General features: G+C 48.7%; 1 protein-coding gene across 9 annotated transcripts in view; it reads left to right on the plus strand.

Moving 5' to 3' along the window:
* The window catches only part of ADCY6 (adenylate cyclase 6), a 121,065-nt gene that overhangs the window by 16,392 nt on the left and 90,619 nt on the right, over nucleotides 1-14,054 (plus strand). For 7 of the 9 annotated variants that reach the window (XR_011853105.1, XR_011853106.1, XM_072135160.1 and 4 more), the window contains exon 2: nucleotides 12,938-13,099. Coding sequence is in view for 6 of the 9 variants with exons in the window: in XM_072135154.1 (XP_071991255.1) it covers nucleotides 12,938-13,099 (162 nt within the window). In the remaining 3 variants the exon portion in view is untranslated. The other 2 variants (XM_072135157.1, XM_072135155.1) reach the window with 2 other exon arrangements.

Raw genomic sequence — 14,054 nt, forward strand, 5'->3', positions numbered from 1 at the left:
ATCGGAGGCTGCAGGCTGGCGGCTCTGGGGTTAATGACGTCATCCCGTCGCGAGACGGGATGACAAAACCCCGGAGCATGCTGGGATCGAGAGGGGACGTCCCCCTCTGACATCACAGGACCGATCTGATTGGTCCTGTGATGTAGATCGCTGTGATTGGCCCGTCTGTACAGACTGGCCAATCACAGCGATCAGTGACTGTGGAGGGCAGACCCAACACCCTCCATGCTCTCCAACGCCGCCATTCTGCGTTTGGTAGTGTTGGAGAGCAGAGGGTTTTAGGATCTGTCCTGTAAAAGTGAAAAAAAAACTACTACACCCATCCTCCATCCCCTCCCAGTGTAATCCCACTTCCCTGTACTATCCCCCCCATCATCTGTATTCCCTTTCCCCCCAAACCGCACTTTTAAGTGCGAAGTGTGTGGAGTAGGAGTTTGGTGGAGGAGAAGGCGTTGTGAGGAGGAGAAGGCGTTGTGAGGAGGAGAAGGCGTTGTGAGGAGGAGAAGGCGTTGTGAGGAGGAGAAGGCGTTGTGAGGAGGAGAAGGCGTTGTGAGGAGGAGAAGGCGTTGTGAGGAGGAGAAGGCGTTGTGAGGAGGAGAAGGCGTTGTGAGGAGGAGAAGGCGTTGTGAGGAGGAGAAGGCGTTGTGAGGAGGAGAAGGCGTTGTGAGGAGGAGAAGGCGTTGTGAGGAGGAGAAGGCGTTGTGAGGAGGAGAAGGCGTTGTGAGGAGGAGAAGGCGTTGTGAGGAGGAGAAGGCGTTGTGAGGAGGAGAAGGCGTTGTGAGGAGGAGAAGGCGTTGTGAGGAGGAGAAGGCGTTGTGAGGAGGAGAAGGCGTTGTGAGGAGGAGAAGGCGTTGTGAGGAGGAGAAGGCGTTGTGAGGAGGAGAAGGCGTTGTGAGGAGGAGAAGGCGTTGTGAGGAGGAGAAGGCGTTGTGAGGAGGAGAAGGCGTTGTGAGGAGGAGAAGGCGTTGTGAGGAGGAGAAGGCGTTGTGAGGAGGAGAAGGCGTTGTGAGGAAGGAGAAGGCGTTGTGAGGAAGGAGAAGGCGTTGTGAGGAAGGAGAAGGCGTTGTGAGGAAGGAGAAGGCGTTGTGAGGAAGGAGAAGGCGTTGTGAGGAAGGAGAAGGCGTTGTGAGGAAGGAGAAGGCGTTGTGAGGAAGGAGAAGGCGTTGTGAGGAAGGAGAAGGCGTTGTGAGGAAGGAGAAGGCGTTGTGAGGAAGGAGAAGGCGTTGTGAGGAAGGAGAAGGCGTTGTGAGGAAGGAGAAGGCGTTGTGAGGAAGGAGAAGGCGTTGTGAGGAAGGAGAAGGCGTTGTGAGGAAGGAGAAGGCGTTGTGAGGAAGGAGAAGGCGTTGTGAGGAAGGAGAAGGCGTTGTGAGGAAGGAGAAGGCGTTGTGAGGAAGGAGAAGGCGTTGTGAGGAAGGAGAAGGCGTTGTGAGGAAGGAGAAGGCGTTGTGAGGAAGGAGAAGGCGTTGTGAGGAAGGAGAAGGCGTTGTGAGGAAGGAGAAGGCGTTGTGAGGAAGGAGAAGGCGTTGTGAGGAAGGAGAAGGCGTTGTGAGGAAGGAGAAGGCGTTGTGAGGAAGGAGAAGGCGTTGTGAGGAAGGAGAAGGCGTTGTGAGGAAGGAGAAGGCGTTGTGAGGAAGGAGAAGGCGTTGTGAGGAAGGAGAAGGCGTTGTGAGGAAGGAGAAGGCGTTGTGAGGAAGGAGAAGGCGTTGTGAGGAAGGAGAAGGCGTTGTGAGGAAGGAGAAGGCGTTGTGAGGAAGGAGAAGGCGTTGTGAGGAAGGAGAAGGCGTTGTGAGGAAGGAGAAGGCGTTGTGAGGAAGGAGAAGGCGTTGTGAGGAAGGAGAAGGCGTTGTGAGGAAGGAGAAGGCGTTGTGAGGAAGGAGTGTAGTGGAGGAGAAGGCGTTGTGAGGAGGAGAAGGCGGTGTAGTAGTGGTTGCATACTATCACCCCCATCATGTCTCAAAAGACGTATACGGATCTGGAGGTCTATAGTTTTATGGCCTCCGATACGGAGTCAGCAAGTGGGGACGAGTTTTATTTGTCTTCCTCGTCCTCACAAAGCGAGTCAGAGGAACCCCCGAGAAGGCGCTTACGCAGTAGTGCCAGAGTGCCCGGGACTCCTGCTGGAGTGCCCGGGACTCCTGCTGGAGTGCCCGGGACTCCTGCTGGAGTGCCCGGGACTCCTGCTGGAGTGCCCGGGACTCCTGCTGGAGTGCCCGGGACTCCTGCTGGAGTGCCCGGGACTCCTGCTGGAGTGCCCGGGACTCCTGCTGGAGTGCCCGGGACTCCTGCTGGAGTGCCCGGGACTCCTGCTGGAGTGCCCGGGACTCCTGCTGGAGTGCCCGGGACTCCTGCTGGAGTGCCCGGGACTCCTGCTGGAGTGCCCGGGACTCCTGCTGGAGTGCCCGGGACTCCTGCTGGAGTGCCCGGGACTCCTGCTGGAGTGCCCGGGACTCCTGCTGGAGTGCCCGGGACTCCTGCTGGAGTGCCCGGGACTCCTGCTGGAGTGCCCGGGACTCCTGCTGGAGTGCCCGGGACTCCTGCTGGAGTGCCCGGGACTCCTGCTGGAGTGCCCGGGACTCCTGCTGGAGTGCCCGGGACTCCTGCTGGAGTGCCCGGGACTCCTGCTGGAGTGCCCGGGACTCCTGCTGGAGTGCCCGGGACTCCTGCTGGAGTGCCCGGGACTCCTGCTGGAGTGCCCGGGACTCCTGCTGGAGTGCCCGGGACTCCTGCTGGAGTGCCCGGGACTCCTGCTGGAGTGCCCGGGACTCCTGCTGGAGTGCCCGGGACTCCTGCTGGAGTGCCCGGGACTCCTGCTGGAGTGCCCGGGACTCCTGCTGGAGTGCCCGGGACTCCTGCTGGAGTGCCCGGGACTCCTGCTGGAGTGCCCGGGACTCCTGCTGGAGTGCCCGGGACTCCTGCTGGAGTGCCCGGGACTCCTGCTGGAGTGCCCGGGACTCCTGCTGGAGTGCCCGGGACTCCTGCTGGAGTGCCCGGGACTCCTGCTGGAGTGCCCGGGACTCCTGCTGGAGTGCCCGGGACTCCTGCTGGAGTGCCCGGGACTCCTGCTGGAGTGCCCGGGACTCCTGCTGGAGTGCCCGGGACTCCTGCTGGAGTGCCCGGGACTCCTGCTGGAGTGCCCGGGACTCCTGCTGGAGTGCCCGGGACTCCTGCTGGAGTGCCCGGGACTCCTGCTGGAGTGCCCGGGACTCCTGCTGGAGTGCCCGGGACTCCTGCTGGAGTGCCCGGGACTCCTGCTGGAGTGCCCGGGACTCCTGCTGGAGTGCCCGGGACTCCTGCTGGAGTGCCCGGGACTCCTGCTGGAGTGCCCGGGACTCCTGCTGGAGTGCCCGGGACTCCTGCTGGAGTGCCCGGGACTCCTGCTGGAGTGCCCGGGACTCCTGCTGGAGTGCCCGGGACTCCTGCTGGAGTGCCCGGGACTCCTGCTGGAGTGCCCGGGACTCCTGCTGGAGTGCCCGGGACTCCTGCTGGAGTGCCCGGGACTCCTGCTGGAGTGCCCGGGACTCCTGCTGGAGTGCCCGGGACTCCTGCTGGAGTGCCCGGGACTCCTGCTGGAGTGCCCGGGACTCCTGCTGGAGTGCCCGGGACTCCTGCTGGAGTGCCCGGGACTCCTGCTGGAGTGCCCGGGACTCCTGCTGGAGTGCCCGGGACTCCTGCTGGAGTGCCCGGGACTCCTGCTGGAGTGCCCGGGACTCCTGCTGGAGTGCCCGGGACTCCTGCTGGAGTGCCCGGGACTCCTGCTGGAGTGCCCGGGACTTCTGACCCCACATGGGTGACCCCCAGTAGTTATGCCCCTCAGGTCCCTGATTTTACGGCCAGCCCTGGGATACACAGAGACACGGCAGGGCTCGGACCAGTGGACTACTTTAAGTTTTTTTTTTTACTGAGGAGCTTATTAGTTTGATGGTGTCCCAGACTAATCTCTACGCTGCACAATACATTGCCCACAAGCCCACTTCTTTTTATGCGCAACCCTACAGGTGGACCCCTGTTAGTGCAGCAGAGATGGAGAAGTATTGGGGCATAGTACTTCTTATGGGACTCGTCAAAAAGCCCTCTATTAGGGATTATTGGAGCACAGACATTCTGTACCACACCCCGATGTTCCGCATGGCAATGAATAGGATGCGCTTTGAAGCCATCCATAGGTTTCTGCATTTTGCTGACAATTCTCAGTGCCCACCCAGAGATGACCCCAGTTATGATAGGCTATATAAGGTCCGACCCATATTAGACTACCTGAGTGCCCAATTTATGGATGTGTATACTCCAAAGAGGCACATATCAGTGGACGAGTCCCTGGTACATTTCAAAGGGAGACTTCAGTTCCGCCAGTACCTGCCCAGTAAGAGGGCACGGTATGGCGTGAAGATGTATAAGCTGTGTGAGAGTGCATCAGGGTACACTTTTAGGTTCAGGGTATATGAAGGGAAGGACTCTAGGATAGTGCCCCCTGAATGCCCCCCCTTCCTGGGAATAGCTGGAAAGATAGTGTGGGATTTGGTGCACCCACTATTGGACCAGGGCTACCACCTCTACCTGGATAATTTTTATACGAGTATTACCCTGTTCAAGTGCCTCGCTTCCAGACAAACTGCGGCATGTGGCACTGTTAGGAAAAATCAGAGAGGTCTCCCTAAGTCGCTGCTAGGGGAAAAGCTCAGAAGGCATGAGAGCCGAGCACTAAGCAGCGACTCAGTATTGTGTGTTAGGTACAAGGACAAGAGGGATGTCCTTGTACTAACAACAATACATGGGCACACCACCACCCCTGCCCATGTACGGGGTACCAGTGCAGAAGCCCCCAAGCCGGACTGCATTTTGGATTATAATAAGTACATGGGAGGGGTGGATTTGTCGGACCAGGTACTTCAGCCGTACAATGCCATGCGGAAGTCGAGGGTGTGGTACAAGAAGCTGGCCGTGCACATCATGCAGATGGCATTGTATAATGCTTTTGTGCTGCATCGATATGCCGGCCAGAGGGGAACTTTCCTGGAATTTCAAGAGGTGGTAGTCAAGAAGCTGATTTTTAGAGACCAGGAAGGGGAGAGTGCTAGCACGTCTGGAAGCGAGGCCACATCACGGATTGTACCAGGGCAGCACTTTCCAGGAGAAGTTCCCCAAACAGCCAGCAAGGGAAGGAATCAAAAAAGGTGCAGGGTGTGCTCAAAAAGGGGCATAAGGAAGGAAACCATATATCAGTGTGACACATGCCCCGACAAACCAGGGTTATGCATGAAGGAGTGTTTTAGGATATATCACACGTCCCTGGATGTATAATTGTACCCTGATGCACACAGCTCACACAGCTTATACATCATGCCGCATGCCGCACCTTCCCTGCTGAGAACCCACATGATGATTTTTGGGGTTTTTGTCTCCCGTGGCAGGAGCTGGGCACAAGATGACATAATGGATAATTTGTACTATGCACTATCCATTATGCATCATCCTTGGGGTCCACCTGTGGGGTTAAAATGCTCACTACACCCCTAGATTTATTCATGGAGGGGTGTAGTTTGTAAATAGGGTCAGCTTTTAGGGGTTTCTACTGTACTGATCCCTAAGGGCATCTACAAATGTTTTTTGATGTAAAAAAAAATTAAATGTCTGTGCTCCAAATACCATTCTATTCCGAGCTCTGCCGTGTCTCCACCTTGTAGCCTATTGCCATACATGGGGTATTGCCATACCCGTAATCACCCGCAGAATGATTTTTGGGGTGTTTATCCACAGTGGCATGAGTTGGGCTGTTTTCATTTGTCACTACAATGGCACATTTGAGAAAACAATGCTATTTCTACACTGAACCATTCACTTTGTGTTACATTTGGGCCAGCATCTCAGGGGTTAAAATGCTCATACAACCCTAGATCAATTCTTTGAGGTGTGCCCTTTCCATAAACGGGGTCAATACTCGGGGGATTCTATTGCACTGGTACCTCAGGGGCACCCCAATAACATTCTAGTGAAAAGGGTGCTTCAAAAGCTAAATATTGCTGGTCTCTTCTCAGCCCGGCCGTGTCCCCAGCCTGTAGACTATTGCCACACATGGGGTATTGCCGTACTCGTAATCACCCGCAGAAAGATTTTTGGGGTGTTTATCCACAGTGGCATGAGTTGGGCTGTTTTCATTTGTCACTACAATGGCACATTTGAGAAAACAATGCTATTTCTACATTGACCCATTCACTTTGTATGACATTTGGGCCAGCATTTCAGGGGTTAAAATGCTCATACAACCCCAGATAAATTCTTTGAGGTGTGCCATTTCCAAAAACGGGGTCACTAGTCGGGGGTTCCTATTGCACTGGTACCTCAGGGGCACCCCAACATCAGTCTAGTGAAAAGGGTGCTCCAAAAGCAAAATCTTATTCCATTCCTTCTCAGGCCTGCCGTGTGCCCAGCCTGCTAATTATTGGCACATGTGTGATATTGCCGTACTCGGGACAACCCGCAGAATGATTTTTGGGGTGTTTGTCTAAATTGCCATGGGTTGGGCACAATATATTAGGCACTAAACTGACATTTTTGCAATAAAAACGCAATTTTTACTATGCACCATTTACTGTGCATTCAATTTTGACCTGCATGTTGGGGGTTAAAATTCTCACCCTAACCCCAGATGAATTCTTTGAGGGGTCTAGTTTCCAAAATGGTATAAATTATCGGGGGTTTCTATTGCACTGGTACCTCACGGACCCTGCAAACATCACATGGCACTCCAAATCCAAACGTGTGAAAAAGGAGCTGGAAAAGCTAAATTTCACTCCTTTCCTTCTCAGGCCTACTGTATGCCCAGCCTGTCAATTATTGGCACATGTGTGATATTGCCGTACTCGGGACAACCCGCAGAATGATTTTTGGGGTGTTTGTCTAAATTGCTATGGGTTGGGCGCAATATATTAGGCACTAAACTGACAATTTTGCAATAAAAACGCAATTTTTTACTATGTACCATTTACTGTGCATTCAATTTTGACCTGCTTGTTGGGGGTTAAAATTCTCACCACAACCCCAGATGAATTCTTTGAGGGGTCTAGTTTCCAAAATGGTATAAATTATTGGGGGTTTCTATTGCACTGGTACCTCACGGACCCTGCAAACATCACATGGCACTCCAAATCCAAACGTGTGAAAAAGGAGGCGAAAAATCAAAATTTCACTCCTTTCCTTCTCAGGCCTACTGTATGCCCAGCCTGTCAATTATTGGCACATGTGTGATATTGCCGTACTCGGGACAACCCGCAGAATGATTTTTGGGGTGTTTGTCTAAATTGCTATGGGTTGGGCGCAATATATTAGGCACTAAACTGACAATTTTGCAATAAAAACGCAATTTTTTACTATGTACCATTTACTGTGCATTCAATTTTGACCTGCTTGTTGGGGGTTAAAATTCTCACCACAACCCCAGATGAATTCTTTGAGGGGTCTAGTTTCCAAAATGGTATAAATTATCGGGGGTTTCTATTGCACTGGTACCTCACGGGCCCTGCCAACATGACATGGCACTCCAAATCCAAACGTGTGAAAAAGGAGCTGGAAAAGCTAAATTTCACTCCTTTCCGTCTCAGGCCTACTGTATGCCCAGCCTGTCAATTATTGGCACATGTGTGATATTGCTGTACTAGGGACAACCCGCAGAATGATTTTTGGGGTGTTTGTCTAAAGTGCCATGGGTTGGGCGCAATATATTAGGCACTAAACTGACATTTTTGCAATAAAAACGCATTTTTTACTCTGCACCATTTACTTTGCATTAGATTTTGACCAGCGTGTTGGGAGTTAAAATGCTCACCACAACCCCAGATGAATTCTTTGAGGGGTCTAGTTTCCAAAATGGTGACATTTTTGGGGGTTTTCTATTATACTGTTACTTCAGGGGCTCTTCAAGTACACTGTGGCACCACAAAACATTTGCAGCCAAATTGGCCTTCCAAAAACGCAATAGTACGAACTCTGTTCTGGACATCGCTGTGCGACAAAGGAGCACTTGACATCCACATGTCTGGTATTGCCGTACTCGGAGGAAGCAGGGCAATAATTTTGGGATGTTTATTTACCTCAAATTTCTAATGAATGTGTCCATTTTAGGGCTAAATGAGAAATATCGTAATCAAAAATTGAAATTTCAGAATTTCAAATCCATTTTTGTTTGCTTCTGGAAAAATAATAAAAGGGTTAACAGACTTCCTAAATGCTGATTTGAATAGGTTGAGATGTTAGGTTCATAAAATGGTGTTACTTGTGGGGGTATATAGTACAAAAGCCTTTATAGAGCACTTCCAAACTGCATTGGTCACCAAAAATTTTACATTTTTCAAATTTTAAAAAAATCTGAGAATTTGCTACTAACACTTGAAACCTTCTCACATCCGTAAAAAAAATGGGAACGTAAAACAAATAATGGAAATAAAAAGAAGACCAATGGCAAAAGGTTTCTACCCCAAAAAAATTGTGGTGTGACATTTTGTCTAAAAAGTATAACATTTGAAACTTTGAAAATTGTAATTTTTTTCAAATTTTTCCTAAATTTGTGAATTTTTGCCCCCCCAAAAAGGAACGGATCACCGAAATGATACTACTAACATAAACTACAATGTCTCACGAGAAAACAATCTCAAAATCACAAGGATATCTTAAAGCGTTGAAAAGTTATTACCACAGGAAGAGACACTGGTCAAATTTCTGAAAAAAGGACCGAGCCTTAACCTACAAACAGGCTGCGTCCTTAAGGGGTTAAGGCTTTATGTGCCAAGGAGTTAGTTATTTGTATTGCAGAAAATGTCATACCTTGGTTGAACCTACTTCTCAAAATTGGTAAGTTGAGTATTATAACTTTTATGTAAATATGTTAGTGCGACCTCTGCTGTCAGTGGTACCCCAGCCACCCTATGGGTAGTTGTGATTGAAGTGTTTAGGTCCTAGTTCAGCTTTTCCATGAACCTGTATTTCCTTGGGATTTGGGCTACGCATTGGCCGGCTTGTATAGTTCATTGCCACCTCTTTACTACAGAGGACTTGGTTTTATTGGACAGTGTTTTTCGACTTCAGCACACATGTCTCCTATCTACCATGGTAATGTCTAGGGACTCTTATTTTATTTAGACAAGGTTTTTGTGTTCCTTCACAAGTCTTCTCGAATATCATGATGCAAGTTCCAGACGCCGCTATTATCCTGTCAACAAATGTCTTCTTGTAACTGTGTCTTGCATTGTATTAGCCCAAGTTTATGATTTTGGAGTGCTTATATTTCTTTACCATTGTGCATGCTGCCATTTATACCAATTTAAAGCACTCTTGCATACCGATCTTGTTTTTTTAAGGGGTTTCCAGGTATATAATCTCACATGGTTGTAGTTGGACTACTTAAGCAACTGTTTAATGCCCAGTATTTTGCAGAAGTCGTTTTATGATGGAGCCCATGCACTATACTCATAGGATTGCAGTCATGAGACAAAAGGAAACACTGCAACAGTTTCAATACTATTTTTATTATGTTTATCATGATTTTATGGCATGGAGATGAAATGTCTTCCTTTTTTTTGTTACCATTTGTGAGATCGAGTGGCTGAATAACTGGATCTCTTCTAATTTGTAAATATACACCTTAATATAACAGAAGACATGACTTACTAATACAAATGGGTGAAATGTGTTTCTAGGTTTGCAGCTGGACCTGTCGGGCCAATAGCTTTGTATGCTCTACTATATCAAGCTGTCAGCTCTGCATTTGAAAGTCATTTTGGAAATTCCCATCCTCAAAGTACGTGGGCAATAAAATGGAGCACATGAAGAGTATAAATGCGTCGCAGTACTGTTCTGCATATTATATTACTTCCCACCCGCTGTGAAGTTTCAAGAATGGTTGTGGTTATCCTGAAAGATAAATGTTACTCTAAATGACAGCTTTAGGAAAATTAGAGGGACCTGCAATAAAGTAACTTGCAAAAACAATTATGTGAAATAACATAAAAAATGAGAAACAATTTGCTGCTGCCGTGCATTGTACTCTGCACGCACCTCTGTGTTGTGATGCGAGACTGGGCTATAACCACTGTAATATTCCTATAGACGGCAGACTTGCCGTACTGATGAAAGCTGTGGATTTACACCATGCAAGAAACGTGTCAGAATGACAGGGATAATCTTAAATGGATAGCATATGGCTGCCCAGATTCTTGGGAATAGACGTGGGTACTGCCCTTGTAAGGGCGGGAGCTGATTGCGTTAGGTCGTGGGGTCCAGTTTCTGAACAGGGCATGATATGGTCACTCACTACGTTCATCTGACTCTGCCTGCTGGACTCATTGTACATCTCCCGACACTGAGCACAATAATACCAGAGCCGGAGTACAGCCAGCACCTTACTAGTTGGATGTATTAGTACTACATCCGCATAGTAATAGTACTACATCCACCTAGTAAGGTGCTGGCTGTGTTCAGGGTGTAGTATTATTGTGTTAGTACTACATCCGCCTAGTAATAGTAACACAATAATACTACACCCTGAACACAGCCAGCACCTTACTAGGTGGATGTAGTACTATTACTAGGCGGATGTAGTACTAGAAGAATAATACTACAGCCGGCACTTTACTAGGCAGATGTAGTACTAGAAGAATAATACTACAGCCGGCACTTTACTAGGCGGATGTAGTACTAGCACAATAATACTAGAGCCGGAGTACAGCCAGCACCTTACTAGGCGGATGTAGTACTGGCACAATAATACTAGAGCCCGAGTACAGCCAGTACCTTACTAGGTGGATGTAGTACTACCACAATAATACTAGAGCCCGAGTACAGCCAGCACCTTACTAGGCGGATGTAGTACTGGCACAATAATACTAGAGCCAGAGTACAGCCAGCACATAACTAGGCGGATGTATTACTATCACAATAATACTACAACATGAATACAGCCAGCACATTACTAGGCGGATGTAGTACTGGCACAATAATACTACAACCTGAATACAGCCAGCACATTACTAGGCGGATGTAGTACTGGCACAATAATACTAGAGCCCGAGTACAGCCAGCACAAAACCAAGTGGATGTAGTACTGGCACAATAATACTAGAGCCAGAGTACAACCAGCACATTACTAGGTGGATGTAGTACTGGCACAATAATACTAGAGCCCGAGTACAGCCAGCACATAACTAGGCGGATGTAGTACTAGCACAATAATACTACAACCTGAATACAGCCAGCACATTACTAGTCGGATGTAGTACTGGCACAATAATACTAGAGCCGGAGTACAGCCAGCACAAAACCAAGTGGATGTAGTACTGGCACAATAATACTAGAGCCGGAGTACAGCCAGCACCTTACTAGGCGGATGTAGTATTATTGCAGCAGTAAATCTGGTTCTGTATCGTAGTTGCAAGATGTTTTTTGAGAAGAGCAGCTCATGCTGGAAGCGCATCGGCCCGGATTCCCAGCACACCCCCTCTCTCCTCCACAGTAAAGCCATTGTACACATTCCTATCTTGTTTGTTTGTGGCCTTATCTGGGAAAGGTTGTGTTTAGTGCCCATGGTGGACAAGGCTTGTGACAGCTGTCTCCATGGCTACAGTACATGATGTCACAGGCATGACGACTGAGCCTGTACTTGTTCCCAGGCAGATCTCTGGGTGTATATGTATGTGTGTGTGTGTGGGAGGTGAACACAAAGACAAACTGAGTGATCAACAGGCAGGAGCATTACAGAGAACATCTATTCCATGTTGTATTAATGAATGCAGAACAGAACCCAGCTCTGTTTCCTTGTATACAGCAGAATTTGTGACACTGGTTGTTCTACTTTATAGAAGGCAGCTTTGTTTTTGCTTGAGAAAGCAATGTTCTCTGTCCCTAAGCAGATGCTGTAAGCACCCTTCTTATTGTAATGTATGACTATCTTTAAATAGCTCTAGCATGTCCCGCAACAATATCCTATGAGGTGTCCCTCAGATTGGTGAAAGTGCTCACCCAGCGCCTTCTCAGAGTTCTCTTCTACAGGGCATTGAAAGAACTCAAGCAGTCAGCAAGCGGTTAATTGTGAAATCAGCAGCAATGTCCATATCTTCTCACTCATTACCACTTTCATGTTTTCTCCAAAATGATCAGAGAGATTCATACCCCCTCTGTTTAGGAGATGTTGGTTCACAGGCCCCCCACCCTGTTGATATATTAATGGCACTGGGTGTACGTGGCCAATATGCATCTTTTGCTGGCAGATGCTGGACATGTTGTGCTGGTACAAAAGATCCATTTATTAACATTTCTGTGTCACGTTTCATCTTGACCTGGTCAGCGATACAGAGTATCAGTAGAGGATGAATGCGTATGAATATTTCTATAAACTTTCGACTAGATAAAACCTTTCTTGTGTATCCTGGAGAATGTGTTATTTATATGACTTCACTGGTTTCACTTTTTCCTCTAATGAATCCTGTGTAGACTATTGAATAGACATAAGTAAAAAGTCATTGTTCTTGACAAGGTTTCATTTTATTTTATGGTCTTAAATAAATGGGAACATTTTGTATGCTGTCAGTTTCTAAACTTTATCTTTTAAAAAGGGGCTTTTTAAGGACTAGTTCACACCCCGGTTATGGCATCAGTCATTGTGGGCCAATAACAGATGTGTAGACTACTCAGAGACCACGCAGAATGCATCCACTTCTGGCGTGGGAGCCTTGGGAATGGGAATTAGGGCCCAGAAATTGTGATGGTTTTCCCCTTTTATGCCAGATTCATGTCCAGTAGGAGTGGTGGGGGCATGTAACCAGCCGTAGAGTCGCTGGCAATAGCTCAATTCTATGCCAGACAGTTCCTGGCGGTTGTATGTTCTGTGGACACCCTTTTTGTATGGAATGTGATAAAGCAGAGGCTTTATCTGTTATTGTTCTTTGCTTTGCAGGTGCCCAATTGAAGTCTCTCCTAATATTCCTCCCAATGACATCGAATTAGCAAGCTCAGAAGCAGAGGTCCTCTCCCACCTCTCCACCCGACGGAATAAATGCCGTGTATCACCCACCCAGCCAGGAGCTTCTGGGAAGCTGCCACATCTCACTCAGGAGAGGTAAGTACTAAGACTTTTTATTACGGTCTTCATATTTCTAGATATAAAGAGTCAGTCCCCAAGTTATCAAACATGGTTTAGCACAGAATATGACATGTTTAAAGGGAACCTACCACCACGAATCTACCTATAAAGGTAGATCGGGTGGTAGGTGGATGTAAGGGACGTGAGGAGAGCTCTTTTTAGAGCTAATCCTCACGTCCCTGCTAACTTTTGCGAAACTTTATTAACTTTATATGTAAATTTAGTTATGCGGCTACTGGGGCGTGGAGTAGCCGGCACGAGGCTACACAGCGCGGCTACTCCACGCCCCAGTAGCCACATTACTCCTCCTACCATGTTGTGTCCGGCGCGCAGCTCCTCGTAGCCCTCGTCTGACAAGCCGGCTACTGCGCATGCGCAGTAGCTCCGGCCTCGGAGCTGGGACTGCTCAGCCGGCGTTCTGCGCACGCGCAGAACGCCATCATATCGGACGAGGGCACAACAGGGTAGGAGGAGTAATGTGGCTACCGGGGCGTGGAGTAGCCGCGCTGTGTAGCCTCGTGCCGGCTACTCCACGCCCCAGTAGCCGCATAACTAAATTTACATATAAAGTTAATAAAGTTTCCCAAAAGTTAGCGGGGACGTGAGGATTAGCTCTAAAAAGAGCTCTCCTCACGTCCCTTACATCCACCTACCACCCGATCTACCTTTATAGGTAGATTCGTGGTGGTAGGTTCTCTTTAACATGTTTGTCTAAAGATTTGTGTATAGATATAGGTCTTATTTGTATAGAATTGTCCAAGATCTCCCCAGTACGTGACAGGAGGGGAAAATAAGGATTAAGTATGTTGAATTTCAGTATTCTAGAGCTTTTTGTTCCCATGCTGGATAAGTCACCGTAGAGGTTACGGGACTGCAGGTCACTCCCCTTTCCCTATTTACAACGCAAGTATGAGTGGCCAAGCTGTAGAAA

This window comes from Engystomops pustulosus, chromosome 2 (genome assembly GCF_040894005.1).
Source record: "Engystomops pustulosus chromosome 2, aEngPut4.maternal, whole genome shotgun sequence".
Lineage (NCBI taxonomy): Eukaryota > Metazoa > Chordata > Amphibia > Anura > Leptodactylidae > Engystomops > Engystomops pustulosus.